Raw genomic sequence first — 19809 nt, 5'->3', positions numbered from 1 at the left:
AGTGGGGCTCACAACACTGTTCCGTTCCCCAAGCATGGCTAGCAGAGCTTTAGGGAAAGGCCCATAATTAAAAAACACACGACCTGCCCTTGGAGGGATGCCCGAGAAGTCAAAACAACAATTGCTGTTAAACTGATGATTTATTGAGTGGCTACTCCTTTCGACAAGGCACACGATGGTAGATATTGGGTTCTATTGCAGCTTGGGTAATCAGGGCCCTGAAATCTCCCCGCTCCGGCTTGACATCGCGGATCCACTCGAACGGTTCTAATTCAGCTTCTTGGGCCTGGCAGCTAACCCCTGAGCCTGGAGCCGCACAAGGTCCTGGTACATGTTCCGCTGCAGGATGGTGCCGGTGCACAACATAGCCCCATGGAGGGCTCCAAAAAACCCACAGGTGAGCACATCCTGCCCTGGAAGGCAAAAGCAAAAGCACATCAGACAAGACCTCCTAATGATGGGGGGGCCCTCCCAGGCTAAGCTTATCACTTCTCATGTCACCAACAAGCTGCCAAGGACCCCGGCTCCCTTCTGAATGAAGGATTTCACCCAATGCTGTCATTTATAGAGCGGGCAGACACTGGCCTCGCACACACTCCACCTGCCTCTGCTGCCCTCCCTGGAGTCAGATGCTCCCACCCTGGGCACTCCTCGGTCACCCCCTTTAAACTGTGGTAGGGGCTGCCTTTCTCTTTACTAATGACGCGCGCACCCCACAGTGCCTGGCACAGAGCAGGCACTCGATCAATGTGTACTCGATGGGAGGCTCTCCCCGGTACAGCCTCCGCCCGAAGATCGAATGGCCCCGTGCGAGGTACATTAGAAGGGACCCCTTTCACGTGGGCGTCCCAAGGTAACGTGACAGCTCGGCCCGGGCCAAAGCGCTTGGAGGAGAGCCTCGGCTCTAGTCTAAGCTCTGCCCCCACCTACTGGGCGACATCCCTTCTTTTCGTCAGGTTGGTGCAAAACGGTGACTCGGTAGAGACGGAGGAGGCCCTCAAGTGCCAACAGACCAACGCTAAAGGGTGCGCAGAGGGCCGTTCCTGCTTCCTGGGAGGCAGCTCCCCGCCTTCCCCGGGATTCCACCCAGGCTACTCGATGCCTATAAAGACAAGGCCTGAAGAGAGACGAAGGGGTTTGGGGGCCCCTCGTGCGCATGGAATGATGGGAAGGGAATTAGGGACAGTGGAACAGTGGAAGACATCCTCCTACCTGTGAGGTAGAGGTTGGGGATGGGGGTCTGCGGCCGCATCGTGGCCATGACACGAGGCTGCAGGCGACTCAGGTCATGGTCAGTCCCATAGAGTTCTCCACGAGGGGCAGCCAGGAAGAACCGGTTGCTCAGTGGGGAGCCCGCTGAGATGCTGGTCACCTTAGAAGGTAAGGAAGGCGGCTGAGCTTTACGCCCTCAGGATCCAGCACCTCTTTGCTTTCATTGTCTCCAGGCTAACCGACTCCGAGGTGAGTCAGCAGGGGGAGCCTGTGGGTCTTTCCCCCCCACTCCCCACGAGGCCGTTCCTCCGGGGCCACCCTGCCCTGCCCGGAGACAAGGCGAGAGAGAGCCCAGGCGCACCTCCCTCTCCATCCCTCGGTCCCCTTTCCTCACCCTCTCCTCCCTGTCTCTTCATTCCGGTACCTTTCCCTCCAACTGAGGGTGCAGTTTCATCAAAAAAGGCAGGGAAGCTTCTACGAAGGAGTCTTTCAGGGCCTCGTAGTCACGCCCCCTCTTGCCCTGGGGCTCATCCCGCCATTCCTCAAACCACTCATAGCGGGCAGGCAGCATCATAATCAGTGTGGACCGGTCTGAGGAGACAACTCTGGTCACTCTACCTGGAGCTGGGCCCACTCCTACCCGTCCTTGCCCTCTTCCATGGCCTCTGCCCCACCTGGGAACCTGTCCTCCCATGTTGGGTCTTTGGCTGATGGCGAGGTGATGAAGAAATAGGGGATGTGGGCCACAGCTTTGTCCCTCGGTAGGGAGAGGTACCTCTCCATCCTGTGGGGGGAAAGAAGAGATCAGCCACGTGACTGCTTCTCGTACAGTCAGAATCAACGGAACGCTTCAAGAATTCTGGGGCAGCTAAGTAGGCCAGTGGATAGTGCCAGGCCTAGATACAGGAGGTCCTAGGTTCAAACCAAGCCTCAGACACTCTGTGTGTGACCCTGGGCAAGTCACTTAACCCCAACTGCCTAGCTCATACCACTGTCCTGCCTTGGAACTGCTACTTAGAATTGACTGAAAGAAGGAAGGGGAGAGGGAAGGAAGGAACAAGGAGGGAGAGAGGGAGGGAGGAGGGAAGGATCCCACCGTGAGGTGTTTTCTTAAGTCTCTCCCAAGAAGGGGACAGGTATCATTCTCCCCAAACAGGACAGTTTAGTAGAAGGGGAGCCTGACAGATTCCCTGGATTTGAAAATGCTGCCAGAGACTCCATCAAGCCAGACAATAACTGATCCCAACAACTGAGGAAAGAGAAGGCTGGCTTAGATGTCTCCTCTCCATGGAGAAATAAAAAAGATACAGAAGCTTCCAGGAGGAAGGAACTGTAGAGTAACTGGCTGTGGAGACCATGGGCCCATGAGTCACTTGGGACTGATTTCCTGCCTGGAGGAGGAGGATCCAGACCCCCCGCCCTCCCGGCCCAACGCCTCCTTTAGATCTTACGCCTTGTCCATGTCTGTGTCAAAGTAGACAAAATAGTTGTTGGCTTCCAGCCCCAGGTCACTCTTGGAGCCCTGGAGGCAGACGAAGATGCAAAGTGCAGACGAGCCATGACGCACCATTCCTAACTGTGACTGTATACCTGCGGAGAGGACCAGAGCCTCAGGACTCGGCAGCTGACTGGCGCTCACGTATGTGCCTATGGAGGGGGCTGGCCAAAATCACCACCCTGAAGGGCCTGTCTGGTGGTTGAAACACAGCCCTCTCGCCTACGGGACAGCCTCTCTCCTCACTCCCTCTTTTGAGTGGATCCAGATCCTATTCCTGCTTTCTAAAAGATTTCACGGGAAAAGTCAAGGGTCCTGAGGCAGAATCTGGAGCTGCCTGCGTCTAGCGATGAGAGGGTAGAAGAAGGTAACACAGAGGAGCTGAGCGCCAGATAGGAGCTTCTCCCCAGAGAGGGAAGCAGGCACGGGTCCTCCCAGCAAGAATGATGCGAATGGTTTATGCTCTCAGTGGTAAATGAGGACTCCAAGTCGTCGGTGACCACAAAATTCTGCTCTTTCCCAGGCATGGATCCAATGGATGATGGAGAACCTCCCCAGGCTTTCCCAACCTCACTACTATAGACTTGTCAAGACTACAGTGAGGACAACTGATAACTGGCCCAAAGGGCCTAGAAAGAACTTTAGATTGTCTTATCTGTGCCGGCGGTCACTGAGGCTATTTGCTTCCTTGTCTCCTTTCTCCCTCCCCTCACCCCTCAGGCTGGCCGGGCAGGAAGAGTGGCATGGCTACTCATGCCATCTGGATCAGCTAGGTGTCACCAGCTGTGACCATTCCAGTAAGGCAGATGCCTACTAGGTCTGACTGTCTGCTACTGCCCCAGGGCTGACCATCTGCCCTGCTCTGAGTCCTTCCATTCCTACAGGTGCTGTCATCTGACCTGCCTAGTCCTAAAACTGTGGTATCTCCCTGCATGTGAACTCTCACATGCTGTTTCTCTAATGAGACTATGGGCTCCTTGAGAGCAGTTTTTATTTCTATCTGACAGCACTTCATAAAACTTAATAAAACCAAAGTTGGTCTCAGACATTTCCTAGTTGTGTGACCCTGGGCAAGTCACTTATCCCCAACTGCCTAGTCCTTACTGCTCTCCTGCTTTGTAACTGAAACTTAGCATTGATTCTAAGACCAAAGGTAAAGGTTTAAAAAAATACTTAATAAAAGTAAATTATAAAAGTAAGTTTCATTCTGCAAAGAAACTGAAGGCTAAAATGATCCAGATGTTTTCACCCCTGCTGCTGACTGTAGGGAAAGAGCTCAGAAGAGAGAGACATTTGGGAAGTCAACAGCTTAAGAGATTGGTGTCTGAAGTCTCAATTTGAATATCTGGGTTGTGGCTGAAAATATGGAAATGATGCTCCTGGCCAGAGACAGAACACACTTGCCACAAGCTGTGCCAGATCTGGACTCGGACCCTTGAAGGAACAAAAGGTTACGGAGAGGGAGAGCTGGGCGTGGCAGTGGGGAGCAAGAAGTAATCCAGCTTCCCTGCTGAGATCAGTGGGTGAGCACCGTGGAAGGAGGGAGAGTCTAACCAGGGCGGGAAAGGTGGGTCGTCAGGAGGGAGCCAGGATTCGATGAGGACAAGAGGATGGAAGAAGGGGAAGGGGAGAACCTCCAGAGAGCACAGGGGACTGGGCACATCATTTCTGAGCTGGGGGCCAGGAGGATGGGAATAAAGGAGCCATCAATGGGGGATGGAGAACAGGCTTAGAACAGATCCTGGGCTGGGCTGTGGATAGGACTCATGGAAGAATGCAAATCACCGAGAAACGCTTTGAAGCAGATTATCCTTGCCCACAGGGGTCCAGCCTCGGGGGGATCTGACTGGCAGTTGTGTATGGCTGGGAAGGGGAGTTGTGGGGGCTGCACACAGTGCCTGGAGTCACAGATTCCATCCTAGCCTGGCAGTGATGCCCAGGAGGATGCATTTGCTTCCTTTGCTCATGACTATTATTTGGGCATTTAGGGAAAGATGTCTCAGGCCAGGGCTTTTATTGTTGGTTCCTTTCTTGGATATGAATTTCTGGGAATTGCTCTAATACTCTTCTTCCTTTATTACCCCTTCTCTTTATGGTGGTCCATTTGGTAGATGAACAGCAACTTATTCCTTCTGTCTTCCTTTTTTGGTTTAGGGGAAGGAAAACAAGCATTTGTTAAGCCCTGGCAGAAGGCAGGAGGGAGGCAGTGACGGGTCCTCCTGGAGGAGGGGGCTGCAGAGCTGTCCTGGCTAGGCAAGGGCAGAGGTTCAGCTGCAAGTGAAGCAGGACGCCAGGTGGCTTCTACCTGATAAACAGCGGGCCCTCTCAGGCAGCAAGCGCTCGTAAGTGTTAAATATTCCCGCGCTGGAGATCACAATGGGGGCAAAGACGTTCACCAGATCATGGCCCTTCTTCACACTGACACCTGTGGAACAGAGGGGCCTGGATGAGGCCTGGACAGCACAGACAGGAAAGAAGGCGGGTGCTGGCCCCGAGCCCTTTTCATGTATGTGTAAGCTCTCGCAGAGTAAGGATGATTTCAGCGGTGCCTGGCACAGAGCAGACGTTAAAAACTGCTTGTTGATAACACGACTGTCTTTCTCTGTTCCCTGTAGGCAGGCCTGTGCTCTATTCACCCTGGTAGTCTCCACAGCACTCAGCAGAGGATCTTGGCATACAGGAAACCTTCACTAAATATTTCACCAATGAGGGACTGGGGGAGTCGTGCTCTCTGATATGGCCCACCATCACCATGCTTCCCAGCCCCCCATCTCAGCTGTAGATCCCAGCGTTCAGGGCCCACATGGCAGCCAGCTCCACACCCCATCACTGCCCCCTTGGAGCCTCTGTCCAGTCTTCCTTCCTTGCCTCGTTTTCTCCCACCCCCCAGCTCTAATGATGTGCCCCCCAACGCTCACCACAGGCTCTTCCAGCAGAATCCAGGAGCACACTCTCCACCTTTGCCCTGGTAAGGACTGCACCCCCAGCCCGCTGGATCACTGGGATAATGTGAAAAGCGATTTCACTGGAGCCTCCACGAGGGTAATACGCTCCATTCTTGTAGTGGTTGACAAGTATGGCGTGCATAGAGAAACTGGCATTCTTGGGGGTCACACCTGCGGGAGAGCAGAAAGAGGAGTGTTCTGGCGTGGCATTCACCTCTCCCAGGCCAGGATGAGGATCCCTTCCAAAGCCAGCTTCCTCGGTTCACCTCTAGAACCAGAATCTTCTCCAATTCCTAATCTGTCAGGGAGCCTTGCCAGTAACCAAACCAGGGAACTTGAGCTCTCTGGAGCAATGGGAGAGGCCCCCTCATGACTGCATTAGAAGGTGGCGGCCACAGCTCACAGGACAGCAAGAGAGCCAGGGCATGGAACCAAGGGAACTTCCACAGGGTTGAGTGACAACAGTGAGAGCTAGAATTCAGATGGCAGCTGCCATGTGCCAAGTGTTGTACTTAGCTCTTGTTTCTCACAATAGCCCTAGGAAGTGGGGGCTATTGTGACTCCCATTTTACAGCTGAGAAAGTCGAGGTTCAGTGGCCTGCTCAGCGTCACAGAGGTAATAAATGTGTGAGGCCAGATTTAGACTGAGGTCTTCCTGACTCTAGGTCTAGTGCGTTATTGACTAGGCCACCCAGCAGCCTACTAACAACCAGCCCTTTTGTTAAAAAGCTCTTTAGGACCAAGGTATAATCCACTCTTTCCCCTATATCCAGCAAAACATGGAGACTAAAGAGAGCAGCAGTCCGCCTGCGCCTGCCACCACCCACCCCTCACCCCTGGCTGCTCCCTTCACTACTCTGGGTGCCCAGAACCCACAGTCCCTACCGTAGGTGGGGTAGATGTAGCTGAGCACAGCTTTGAGGTCTGGGGACGCAGGCAGCTGGTTGAGTACCTCCTCTAAGCTCTGGGTGGAGGCTCTCAAGAAAGGGGAGAAAAAGGTCAGCACCCCCAACTTGTCCAGCAGCTTCACCAAAGGCAAAGGGATGATCTTCAGCATGATCATGTGAGAGGTTCTTTTTGTTACCTCCTGGGAAAAGAAAAGGAAGCCAGGGAGAGCGAAGTTTGTTTGGGTCTCTGACAGGACAATCCAAAGAGCTGAGGCCTGGGACACAGGCCAAGCTCCAGGCAGCAATAGTCATGGGATGCTCTTGGTAAGATCCCCGGACTTCCGGATAAACATGGTGGCAATGTAGACCCAGGACTCTTCCTCTTCCCACCACCTACCAATATGGACTACCTCAAAAGGCCAAAAAAAACCAAATTCATATGAATGAAGGGATTCTACAGTAGGGCGCAGCATTGAAGGTATGTGCGATTTGGGCATTTCCATACTATAAGGAGGTGAAATAGCTTCTACCAAAACACAAGCTAATCAATCCACCTCCACCCCACCTACAGAGCCAGAGTCAGAGCACGTGCACTAGAATCAGTGAGTGAGCAAGGGGCACCTCTAGGTCCTTGGCAGCTGACTAAGACCACCAAAGACCTAACTACCCCTGAGAGCAGCTAGACCTGAGACCCCAGCAGGCTGAAGAGTGCAGACCTTGGATGCCCACTCAGAGATAGCACAGAGAAGGGAAGTAAACAGTAGAAGCTGCAGTGACTTGAGAGGTGGCCTCAGGCAAAAACCATGCTCCTCAGCTCCATACACAGGGAGCCTGCTCTCCTCACTCAGACTTCTGACTGGAAAGGGAAGGAAAAACTACCATAGTGATGGCAAACAATACCCAGGAAAAATAACTTCCCAACACCAAGAAGAACAAGAAGAAGGCACTGACCCTGGATAATTTTTATGGAGGAAAAATTCAGACTACAGAGGAAATAGCAGAAGAGGACATACAAATAAATGCATCCAAACCTTCCAAAAAAAATGGAAATTTATCACAAGCTCTTGAAGAATTTAAATCAGAGCTTATCAAATAGATGGAAGGATTTTGGCAAGAAAAGTGGGAAACAGTTCAAAAAGAAAATAACAGTTTATAGGATAGGAACTCCCAATTGGAGCTGGAAGCCACAAAAAGCAGGATAGACCAAATCGAAAAGGAAAATCAAAAGATTATAGTGGAAAACTAGTCCTTAAAGGCCAGAATTAGGCAATTGGAAGCCGATGATCTTGCAAAACAGCAAGAATTAATAAAGCAAAGTCAAGACTGACAAAATAGAAGAAAACAAGACAAGATGACAGATCAGGAAAACTGGTCTTGAAGAGACAATTTGAGAATCGTTGGTCTACTTGAAAACCCAGAAAAAACAGAAATATTGATATCATACTACAAGAAATTATCCAAGAAAACTGCTTTGATGTTCTTGAACAAGGGGGCAAAATAGACATGAAAGACAAAATGGGCATAGAACACTCTCTACACTAAATCCTCAAAAGAAAACCCCCAGGAATATAATTGCCAAATTCAAGAGCTTCCAAGCTAAGGAGAGAATTTTACAAGAAGCCAAAAAGAGACAATTCCGATATCAAGGAGCACCAATCAGGATTATACAAAATCTGGCATGTATGATTGAAAATCTGTTATCCTAAAAAAGAACTACATATCCCAAGAGCCCACTGACTTCCTGTCATTACATACTTCCTGTAGACAGAGGATAAAGGGCGTGGGCTTTGGAGGCTCCATCTCTCTGATGTAGAATCAGCAGTGATGGTGGTGAGTGGGGATGGCTAAAAATGGCTAACCAGCCACGGGTCTGTGGTTTTTATTTTGTATTTTCTTTATTCTTTGATTTCTAATGATCTTTAATAAACCTCTGTAAAATATAATATTTTTATTAGAGATTTATTTTTACAGGCAGCTTCCATAATAAAGGACTGCAAGGCTTGGAATATGATATTCAGAAAGGCAAGAGAATTTGGTCTTCAACCAAGGATCACCTACCCATTAAAACTGACCATATACTTCCAGGGGAAAGTATGGGCATTCAATAAAATAGAAGATTTCCAAATATATGTAAAGAAAAGACCAGAACTAAGTGGAAAGTTAGATATCCAAACACAAAGATCAAGAGAAACATGAAAAGGTAAATAAGAAAAAGAGGGAAAGGGGGAAAATGTTTTTTTATTCAAACTTTCTTCTTTAAGGGCTTCAATAAGATCAAATTGTTTATATTAATATATGGAAAATGTTATTTGTAACTCTCAAAAATTATATTCACTATTATAGCAATTAGAAAATCCCCTAGGCACAGGAAAGATGGCACCCGAACAGAATGGATCCTGCTGGGCCACACAAAACAACAAATGCAAGGAATATAGGCAAATGGCAAAACCCATGTGAAGCACGGCAGAGGGAAGGCAAAGGAACAGGGCAGGATGGTCCAATGGCCACAACCACCACCAGGACACAGAAGTCATAAGGACAGGTACAGCACAGGCTGGGATTGGCTCACTGGGCAGAGGAGAGAGAGAGACAGTGGGAAGCCCTGGGAGAGGTGACTAGTACAAAGAGATTTAGAAACTCTGCTGGGGGACACATGCCTGATTCTCCAGACTCTACTTCCCCAACCTTCCTTTTCCCTCTGGAACCCCACTCTGCCACAAGGCCCCTTTTCTCAAGGGTGGGCACCTCCTGGAGGAACTCCTCTCCCAACTGTGCTCCTGACCCCCTCTTCCCTCCACCTTCACATTGCTTCCCTGTAGGTGCTGACTTCTACCCTCAGGAGAGTGAGCTCCTAGAGCTCGTCTTTGTGTGACCTCCCCAGTGCTCAGGAGAGTCTCTGGAGCAGTCAGCATTCAGTCAGTGTTGGTTGTCTTGCTTTGCCATTTGGAAAAAATGGCTCATCAAAACCTCCCTTGGGCACCCATTCCTATTAAAAACACTAGAAAGCATAGGAATAGCAGGGTCATTCATAAAAATAATAAACAGTATATACCTAAAACCATCAGCTAATATCATCTGCAATGGGGATAAACTAGATGCATTCCCAATAAGATCAGGAGTGAAACAAGGATGCCCATTATCACCTCTACTATTTGACATTGTACTAGAAACATTAGCAGTAGCAATTAGAGAAGAAAAAGAAATTGAAGGCATCAAAATAGGCAAGGAGGAGACCAAGTTATCGCTCTTTGCAGATGACATGATGGTCTACTTAAAGAATCCTAGAGATTCAACCAAAAAGCTAATTGAAATAATCAACAACTTTAGCAAAGTTGCAGGATACAAAATAAACCCACATAAGTCATCAGCATTTCTATATATCTCCAACACAGCTCAGCAGCAAGAACTGGAAAGAGAAATCCCATTCAAAATCACCTTAGACAAAATAAAATACCTAGGAATCTACCTCCCGAGACAAACACAGGAACTATATGAACACAACTACAAAACACTCTCCACACAACTAAAACTAGACGCATTCCCAATAAGATCAGTAGTGAAACAAGGATGCCCATTATCACCTCTATTATTTAACATTGTACTAGAAACACTAGCAGTAGCAATTAGAGAAGATAAAGAAATTGAAGGTATTAAAATAGGCAATGAGGAGACCAAGCTATCACTCTTTGCAGATGATATGATGGTCTACTTAAAGAATACTAGAGAATCAATAAAAAGCTAGTGGAAATAATCAACAACTTTAGCAAAGTTGCAGGATACAAAATAAATCCGCATAAGTCATCAACATTTCTATATATCTCCAACACATCTCAGCGGCAAGAATTAGAAAGAGAAATCCCATTCAAAATCACCTTAGACAAAATAAAATACTTAGGAATCTATCTGCCAAGACAAATACAGGAACTATATGAACACAACTACAAAACACTCTCCACACAACTAAAACTAGACTTGAGCAATTGGAAAAACATTAACTGCTCATGGGTAGGATGAGCTAATATAATAAAAATGACCATCCTACCCAAACTTATCTATCTATTTAGTGCCATACACATTAAACTTCCAAAAAACTTTTTTACTGAATTAGAAAAAAACATAACAAAGTTCATTTGGAAGAACAAAGGATCAAGGATATCCAGGGAAATCATGAAAAAAAAAATACAAAGGAAGGTGGTCTTGCAGTCCCAGATCTCAAACTATCCTATAAAGCAATGGTCATCAAAACAATTTGGAACTGGCTAAGAGACAGAAAGGAGGATCAGTGGAATAGACTTGGGGTAAATGACCTCAGCAAGACAGTCTATGACAAGCCCAAAGATCCCAGCTTTTGGGACAAAAATCCACTATTTGACAAAAACTTCTGGGAAAATTGGAAGAAAGTGTGGGAGAGATTAGGTTTGGATCAATACCTCACACCCTACACCAAGATCAACTCAGAATGGGTGAATGACTTGAACATAAAGAAGGAAACTATAAGTAAATTAGGTGAACACAGAATAGTATACATGTCAGACCTTTGGGAAGGGAAAGATTTTAAAACCAAGCAGGACTTAGAAAGAGACACAAAATGTAAAATAAATAATTTTGACTACATCAAATTAAAAAGGTTTTGTACAAACAAAACCAATGTAACCAAAATCAGAAGGGAAGCAACAAATTGGGAAATAATCTTCATAACAAAAACCTCTGACAAAGGTCTAATTACTCATATTTATAAAGAGCTAAACCAGTTGTACAAAAAATCAAGCCATTCTCCAATTGAAAAATGGGTAAGGGACACGAATAGGCAGTTCTCAGCCAAAGAAATCAAAACCATTAATAAGCACAGGAAGAAGTGTTCTACATCTCTTATAATCAGAGAGATGCAAATCAAAACAACTCTGAGGTATCACCTCACACCTAGCAGATTGGCTAACATGACAGCAGAGGAAAGTAGTGAATGCTGGAGGGGATGTGGCAAAGTAGGGACACTAATTCACTGCTGGTGGAGTTGTGAAATGATCCAACCATTTTGGAGAGCAATTTGGAACTATGCCCAAAGGGCGACAAAAGACTGTCTGCCCTTTGATCCAGCCATAGCACTGCTGGGTTTGTACCCCAAAGAGATAATGGACAAAAAGACTTGTACAAGAATATTCATAGCTGCGCTCTTTCTGGTGGCAAAAAATTGGAAAATGAGGAGATGCCCTTCCATTGGGGAATGGCTGAACAAATTGTGGTATATGTGGTGATGGAATACTATTGTGCTCAAAGGAATAATAAAGTGGAGGAATTCCATGGAGACTGGAATAACCTCCAGGAGGTGATGCAGAGTGAAAGGAGCAGAACCAGGAGAACATTGTACACAGAGACTGACACACTGTGGTACAATCGAAGGTAATGGACTTCTCCATTAGTGGCAATGCAGAGATCCTGAATAATCTGCAGGGATCTAGGAGAAAAAACACTACCCACAAGCAGAGGACAAACTGTGGGAGTCAAAACACTGAGGAAAAGCAACTGCTTGACTACAGGGATGGAGGGGATATGATTGAGGAGAGACTCTAAATGAATACCCTAAAGCAAATACCAACAACATGGAAATGAATTCAGATTGAGGATACAAGTGATACCCAGAGGAATCACACGTAGCCTATGGGAGGGGTGGGGGTGGGGAGGAAAAGAAAATGAGCTTTATTTCTAATGAATAATGTTTGAAAATGACCAAATAAAATAATGTTTACAAGGGGGCGGGGAACCTCCCTGGGCAATGCTCTTTCCAGGTGAACACAGTGGCCTAAGCCATGCCCTGCTCTGCCCAGGGGGATATGAGTTAGTGTTGGAGTTTTATTAGGGGGTTTCGCCTCCACTGCTTTTGGGCTCCTCTCCCCTTAACTCTCCCCCCTGCCACTGGTCCAATACCCTGCCACTCTCCCATTCCACCACCACGATATCCCACAGATATCAGCTTCTCCAGTCTGTCCTGAGCCTTCCTTCCCTCCTCCCCTTTCTGAGATCCCATTAGGTGGCTGGAGCTCTTCTATTAAGCCACAGCTCAGAGGTTTTGCTACAGGCTAACTCACGCCTTAAGTGCCCGCTCTGCCAGGCCAGGGACTTGTATCTTAAAAGAGCTTCAATGCTCAGAAGGAGGAAGTCCCTGAGGCAAGGGTACCTGAGGACCTGACCAGACCCATCTCACCTCATGAGAAGCAGGTGGGCCCTCTGTCCCTCCTCAGATCTACTCCCTCCCCCAGATGTAAATGTTGGTCCTTCCTGGCTCTACACAGGAGGGGAGGAAACGTGTCAGGTAACCTCAGTCTTACCTTCACCATCTTCATGTACTTGTCGATGGCAGCTTCTTCGTCAGGGAACTTTTCCTTGAGGCCCTGGACAAAGGCTTTCTCCCCAGAGTACATGGGGAATTCCCTTCTGCCATTGGGTCCATCTAACACCAAGATGTCAAAGGGAGAGTCCAAGGGAGCCCAGTCCAGCTGCCCCTCCGTGATCTGGTCCAGGAGGAAGCGGCTATAGCTGCCCTTTTTCAACTGCCCCACGTAGTGGATTCCTGTCAAACAGTGGCAAGTGTAAGAACTAAAATAATATTTCTACCCATATATATATATATATATATATATTTTTTTTTTTTTTTAAATAAAGTTTATTGGAAGGGTAGACAACGTTCCTATAAGTAACCTGACCGTGTGGTGCCTAGCCTGCATGTATCTTCTCTCCTCTCCCCTCGGGGATGAGCTTCCTTGACATACAGGGAATGGGTATGATGCCAAGCAGGTGTACCCAGGGAAGCATAGAAAGAAGAAAATCACACAAAGGTGGATGGAAGTTCCCAAAGTTCTCTTTATATAGATGGATCCTGGGCTCAGTCTTTGATAACAGCAAATCCCAAGACTAGCCATACTTCCCGGGGCAGCTCAGTGGACAGAATGTCAGATCTGGAGTCAGGAAGGCTGGAATTCAAATCCTGTCTCAACCACTTCTTACCTGTGTGACCCTGGGCAAGTCATTTATCTCAGTTTCCTTATCTCATCTCAGAACATCTCAGGTTCTTTTGAGGATCCCATGAGATAATATAATTTTGAAGCTCTTAGCACACATAATGCTTGCTTTTGATTTTTTTTCTGACTCTTCAGGTTCTGCCACTATTGTCCAGCTGGTCTTCCCCCCACAACCCTGCAACTTTTTTCTTCCACTAGTGAGCTCTTCCACTTTGAGAGAGCGCCCCCGCCCCACTGTGCCTCCAGTCCTTTCCCTTTAGAACATAAGCTTTCTGAGGTCAGGGATTGTCTTTTTGGTCATATTCGTGTCCCCCACACTCAACACCAAGCCTGGCCCAGAGCTGCAGCTAAAACAGGCTCATTGACCAATGTGACCCAGAAGTGATGACAGACTCTCCTCTAAGCACATTCGCTCCCTGTGTGGCTTCTTGCTCAAACCAAGGACCCTGGAAGGCCAGGGACTTGCCTAGGGTCAGCTGAGGCTCTCCTCCTTCCTGACCCAGGTCAGCCAGTGCCACAGCAGCAGAAGTGTAGCATTGGTCTGGAGCCACCAGTCCAATCTTCCCCACTCTATAGATGAGGACACTGAGGCTCAGGGAGGAGACAGAGTCCAGCTTTTGGACACCAAGTTCAGCCTTCTGTCCCCTACCCTGGGCTGCCACCCTCAAGCATCCTGAGACTGAGGATGCTGGGTTTCCCCAACCTGCTTTACCTGTGTCAAATTCCAGACCATCCTGGCCAAAGGTATGGCAGCAACCACCGGCCTTGGTGTGCTGCTCCAGCACCAGGACCTTCTTGCCCACTTTGGCGAGGAGGGCCGCCGTCGCCAGGCCCCCGATGCCGCTCCCGATCACCACTGCATCCAACTGGTTTGGCACGTGGCTGGCAGAGAAAGCTGCAAAACCAAGAGAGGGCTCCGGGTCAGCTTCCGAGACGGGCCTGGAGAAGCGGGATGCGGACCACGAACACCAAGCTTGTCTGGCCTCGCTCACTGAAGAGCCCGATACGAGCAGGGCTTAACCTCGGTCTCCAAGGATGTCATATGAATGGGCACAGCCTGCTCCAGTGGAAATGTTACTGTGGCCCGAGAGGACCTGACTTACAGACCACAGGTGGCCCGAGGGAGGTCAGGACCTGGAGCCCAGCAATGGAGGGTGTTACAACAGGAAATAAGACTTAGCACATAAGAGTGACTGACAGGGCATGGGATTAGAATTTTCCCTGGAGCTGGTGGAATAGAATCCCGGAGAAACAGTTAAGCAACTGACAATCTCTCTGGACCTGGATGAAGGCGGTTGGAGCAGCCTGAGAAACCATCATTCAAATGATAAGCCTGGGAATATCTTTGGCTGTGGAGAAGAAGGCAGTCTTCATTCTTCTACAGGACAGATAGAACAGACCACCTTTGGATATTTCTCTTGGGGTTTTTGGACTTTGCCCACCAAAAGACTCTGTTGTAAGATTACAAATCCCTAAAGACTTTACCTTTAATGTCCTTAGAAGTAAGATAGCTTATAATTTAGAGGGTAAAATAAGTAAGATCTCTCCCTTTCCCCTCCTTCCTTTTTTACCTTCCCTTTCCTTGTTGAATAAAATCAAAATATTTATATGTTCCTTTTATGTTTCTTCCCTAAAACCCCTTCAATCCTATTGGACTATTTCAGTTGGCGAGTCAGCTAAGTTGTAAAACCTAAATTTTATGGTTTTCCTAGTGATTTTATAAGGGGTGTATAGAGATAAGGCAGTTAGAGTGGAACATTCTAAAGACCCTGTGAAAGTGGTATAGTCCAGAAGGGGAGGCCAGCGGAATTCCAAGACTCTGGGATAGCTGTGGAACATTTAAAAACATTAAAGGGCCATTAACACATGCTCTTGGTGGCCATGTTGGGCAGCCATATTGGAAAAATTTTTTTTTTCAAAATTTCAACTTTGTAACAAGGGTCAGTGGCGGAGCAGAGAAAAGGCAGAGTGCCCGGCACGAGGGAGACTGGAGGAAATGTTTCCTGAACAGAATATCACATGGGATGGGATGGTCTGGACATACACATGGTGGCCAAGCTTCAGAGCCTCATGTTCCAGATCCAGCATCCTTTCTGCTAAACTAGCCTCACAGGGGGCGAGGATCTCAAGGGTCACCTCCTCCACCTCACAGCAACAAGAATCCACATAAGTAAGTGATGACTCAGCCTGGGACAACACTAGTGAAGGAGCCCTCCCAGGGCTACACTGGAGAAGGCAATGCTAGGAAGTCTTCCTGACCTCAAACTCTATTTGCCACTTGGAAATTCTGCCCAGGCTCCTGGTTCTTCCCTCTGAGGCCAGAGTAAGTGTGATCCCTCCTCCCAGTCAGAGCCTTTGATGTGTCCTGTCTCTTTCAGGCTTCTCTCTAGACTAAATATCTGCCACACTCCGTGTGTGTTTAATAGTTTCCAAATCCCCTGACCCATGCAGCCCATACCTCCTCTTCATCCTATCCCCAAGGCCTCACAGTAGACTGGGCCTAGAGGTCCTGGTTTCTTTGTCTGGACCATCCTGACATAGAGATGAGGCTTGAAAGCAGTCCATGGATGGATCAAAAAACATCAATTAAAGGCTTCTACGTGCCAGCTCTTCTGCCGGCCACCAGGGATATAAAGAAATGCCACTCCTGCCTTGGAGAAGCTTCTAGTTTAAAGGGGAAGACAACTTGTAAGCACAGGGGTACATCTGGAGCCTGGACTATCACAGCACAGCTATGACACCATCTATCCATCTCATCCTCTGTTGCCCCCTTTTCCTTTTGCCTTCAATCATCCCCACCAGCAGGGTCTTTTCCAATGAGGGAGTCAGGAACGTAATGAATGAAATTCTCAGGAGGCTATATTTCTTGATTTTAAGTTAATTTGTTAATTGACTGCTTAAGACATCCTAAACTGTTTGGCTGACTCCCTCTACAATCTGAACAGGTACAAAAGAGAAAGAGAGAGAGATCCCTCTCCAACAGCTATTTATACCCCTTGGGAGCTCCCATTCTGGCCCTCACCTGGATATCCTGAGACTTCTCTGATTATAGAGAGCCACTGAGGAGGTGGACCTCAACTATTCCCTCATTACAACAGCTGAAGTCTTTCCTTCAACCCTGAACACACTGACACATTTGGCCTCTTGGAGTCCAACTTGGCTACAAACGCTTGCTGGCCTCCCTTAATCTTTTCAAGTGGATCAGGGTTCACCCTGTCCTAAATCTCTTCATCTTTAACATATACCCCTTGGGAGCTCCCATTCTGGCCCTCACCTGGATATCCTGAGACTTCTCTGATTATAGAGAGCCACTGAGGAGGTGGACCTCAACTATTCCCTCATTACAACAGCTGAAGTCTTTCCTTCAACCCTGAACACACTGACACATTTGGCCTCTTAGAGTCCAACTTGGCTGCAAAAGCTTGCTGGCCTCCCTTAATCTTTTCAAGTGGGTCAGGGTTCACTCTGCCCTAAATCTCTTCATCTTTATCAAAAACAAAAAGTCCCAAGTCATTCTGATAGCAGGGAAGGGAGAAACTGGGTAATAATGGTCCAAACAAGGGTGAAGGCTAGAGTAGAGAGAAGAAGAATCAGAGAAGAGATGAGGTGAGGAGAAAAATAAGACCTGTCAAGGGTTAAAAAGATTGCTAATGACTTTGTATGGAATTGCTTAGGGACATCAGCAGTATCCACATGAAACAATGACCCTTGCCCTGGAATCATCTCTGCAATGTTCTTATACAAGAATAATTTAGATTGCCCAAACACATCATCCAGGCCCTGCAAATAACAGAGGCAGATAAAGCAAGGCTATCTTCTTCCATGATATCAGAGTTACATAAGGCTTTACCTTTCTGTGGCTGGGCAGAAGTTTCTCCCTGGTGGCCCAATCCCAGAGACCCCATTTCCTCTTTCTGGAAACACTCTAAAACCCTCCTCCTCTTTCTCCCCTCCAATTGGCTCTACTCTAAAGTCCCACATGTTTCTTTTAAAGAAAACAAACACATCTGCTGATTTGATTTTCAGGGGTTCAGGATAACTGTTCCTCTCTGGTGTGTAAGAGTTAACAGACTGGAGAACTGATTGAATAAATATGATGATTAAATCAAGGATGATACTGTGGATGCAGGCCTAGGTGACTGGGAATTGGATGGTGACTTTCTAAAGAAGTGGGGAAGCTCAAAAGAGGGGTGATGTGGACAGGAAGAGAATGAGGCCCATTTTAGATGTGTTGGAGTCAAGATGCCCATGTCCTACTTGAAACTTCTAATAAACAGTTCCTGATGTTGGATTAGGGGGCAGGAGACTAGGGCTGGCTGGAGACGTCTAGGATTCCTCTTCATAGAGGTGATCATTGAATCCAAGGCAGAACAGGTATGTTAGGAATGAAGATCCAGAGAGAGATGGAAAAGGAATAATCAGATAGATAGGAAGAGAACCAAGATAGCAATGCCACAACAACTGAGAGAAGAGAGTTTCCAGGAGAAGGTGGTCAATTCCTTCCAGGAGAGGTTTTGGAGGATTGGGCAACAATTAACTTAGACATTAAGAATGGCCAAATCTGGCCTCAGTTACTTCCTAGCTATGCGTCCCTGGGTAACTCATTTAACCCCAATTGCCTAGCCCTGGCAACTCTTCTGTACTAAGACAGAAGGAAAGGATTTAAAAAGAAAGAAAAAAATGGCATAATAAATAACTTAGAGGAGTAAAGAAGAAATTACTTTTTGGATCCCTGGATAGGGAGGAACTCATGACCAAATATGGGCTAGAGAGGATCATCATGGTAGATAAAAAAGACAATTTTCATTACCTAAAATTTTAAAGGTTTTGTACAAACAAAACCAATATAAATGGGGGGGGGGGATCTTTGTAACAAGTTTTACTGATAAAAATTTCATTTTCAAGATATGTAAGAAATTCAAATTTATAATAATAGCCATTCTGAATTGATAAATTGAGAAAACAGAGTTTCCTAAGGAACAAACCCAAATGGTTTCACTTCACCTCCGTCAGAGCAGCAAAGTTAACAAAAAAAGAAAAACGACCAATGTTGGATTGTCCCAGACTTATTCTGTAAGGTAATTCAGAACTTTGCCCAAAGTCTTCCCTAATTCTGAACATTCCACTAGGCAAAACAAACAAACAAACAAAAAAGGTCAAAGAAAGGGTAAAGGGCTCTCAATGACAAAAAATATTTCTATCAGCTCTTTTTTGTGGTAGTAAAGAACTGGCAACTTCCATCAATAGGGAAATGGCTGGAAAAATCAAAGGCTGTAAATGCAACAGAAGCCTGGGAATTCTTGACTGAAATGAAGCATGGTGCTGAAAGCAGAAGCAGCAAAGCCCTTTATGTAACACCATTGTCAAGACAACTTGGAAAGACTAAGAACTCAGATGAATGCAATGGCCAGGCAGGACTCCAGGGGACCCACTCCCTGGCAGAGGGAACTGTTTCAGTAATAGTTGAGTACCCTTTTTTTCCCCCCACAACGTGGGTATAAATTTTACTTGACTGTGCATAATGGTTACAGGAGTTTTAGTTTGTTTTTAATGGAGGAAAGTAAGTACAGATAGGTGGCACAGTGGATAGAGACAGACCTGGGGACATGAGGTCCCCAGTTCAAATCTAGCCTCAGACCCTTCCTAGCTGTGTGATCCTGGAAAGTCACTTAATCCTGCTTGCCTCAGTTTCCTTGTTTGTATAACAGGCTGGAAAAGGAAACAGAAAATCTCTCAGGTGTCTCTGACAAGCATATCCATAAAGGGATCAAGAAGAGCCGCCCAGGGTAGAGAAAAACCATTAACTAATCACATGGGATACGGGTCGCAGCCTCGCCTACGGCGCTTCGCTGTGAGGAGCTCCAGGACTTAGCACCTGGAGGTGTCTAAGCCAGGGTCCCGCGGGTGATGCCCACACACTCAGGGCTGGACCCTGCAGCAGCTCCCCGCGGGACACGGACGGGGTGAGCCAGAGATCTCCCCTATCTGTCGGAAGCCCCAGTCTAGGACCGCGAGCAAAGCCCCCACCCAGGCAGAAGGAAACTGAGGCTCCCCCAGAGCATGCGCACCTTGCTTGAGAACACCTTTCCTGACCTCCCGCTCAGTGACGAGCGCCTCCGGGGGCCGTCTCGCGTCCTTATCGAAGGGACTAGGGCCGCCACTGCCCAGGATGAACCTTCGGCTCCAGGCCACGAGCCGAGCAATCCCTGCAGCCAACACCAGAGCTAGGGCTACCCACGTCCAGAACATGTTGTCGC

The 19809-nt window shown here is 47.5% G+C and overlaps 1 protein-coding gene across 1 annotated transcript; it reads right to left on the bottom strand.

Moving 5' to 3' along the window:
• Positions 1-121: 121 nt before the first annotated feature.
• On the bottom strand, positions 122-19801 carry RETSAT (retinol saturase). Its single transcript, XM_001379774.4, has 11 exons — positions 19621-19801; positions 14265-14447; positions 12863-13104; positions 6538-6739; positions 5626-5823; positions 5013-5132; positions 2664-2802; positions 1887-1996; positions 1637-1803; positions 1213-1372; positions 122-413 (listed from the first exon to the last, which is right to left on the bottom strand). Exons 1-11 carry the CDS (start codon positions 19799-19801, stop codon positions 268-270), a joined length of 1848 nt encoding a protein of 615 aa, XP_001379811.2. The 3' UTR covers positions 122-267.
• Positions 19802-19809: the final 8 nt, after the last annotated feature.

This window comes from Monodelphis domestica, chromosome 1 (genome assembly GCF_027887165.1).
Source record: "Monodelphis domestica isolate mMonDom1 chromosome 1, mMonDom1.pri, whole genome shotgun sequence".
In the NCBI taxonomy this organism is placed as follows: Eukaryota; Metazoa; Chordata; class Mammalia; order Didelphimorphia; family Didelphidae; genus Monodelphis; species Monodelphis domestica.
This window is presented reverse-complemented; position numbering and strand designations above follow the sequence as displayed.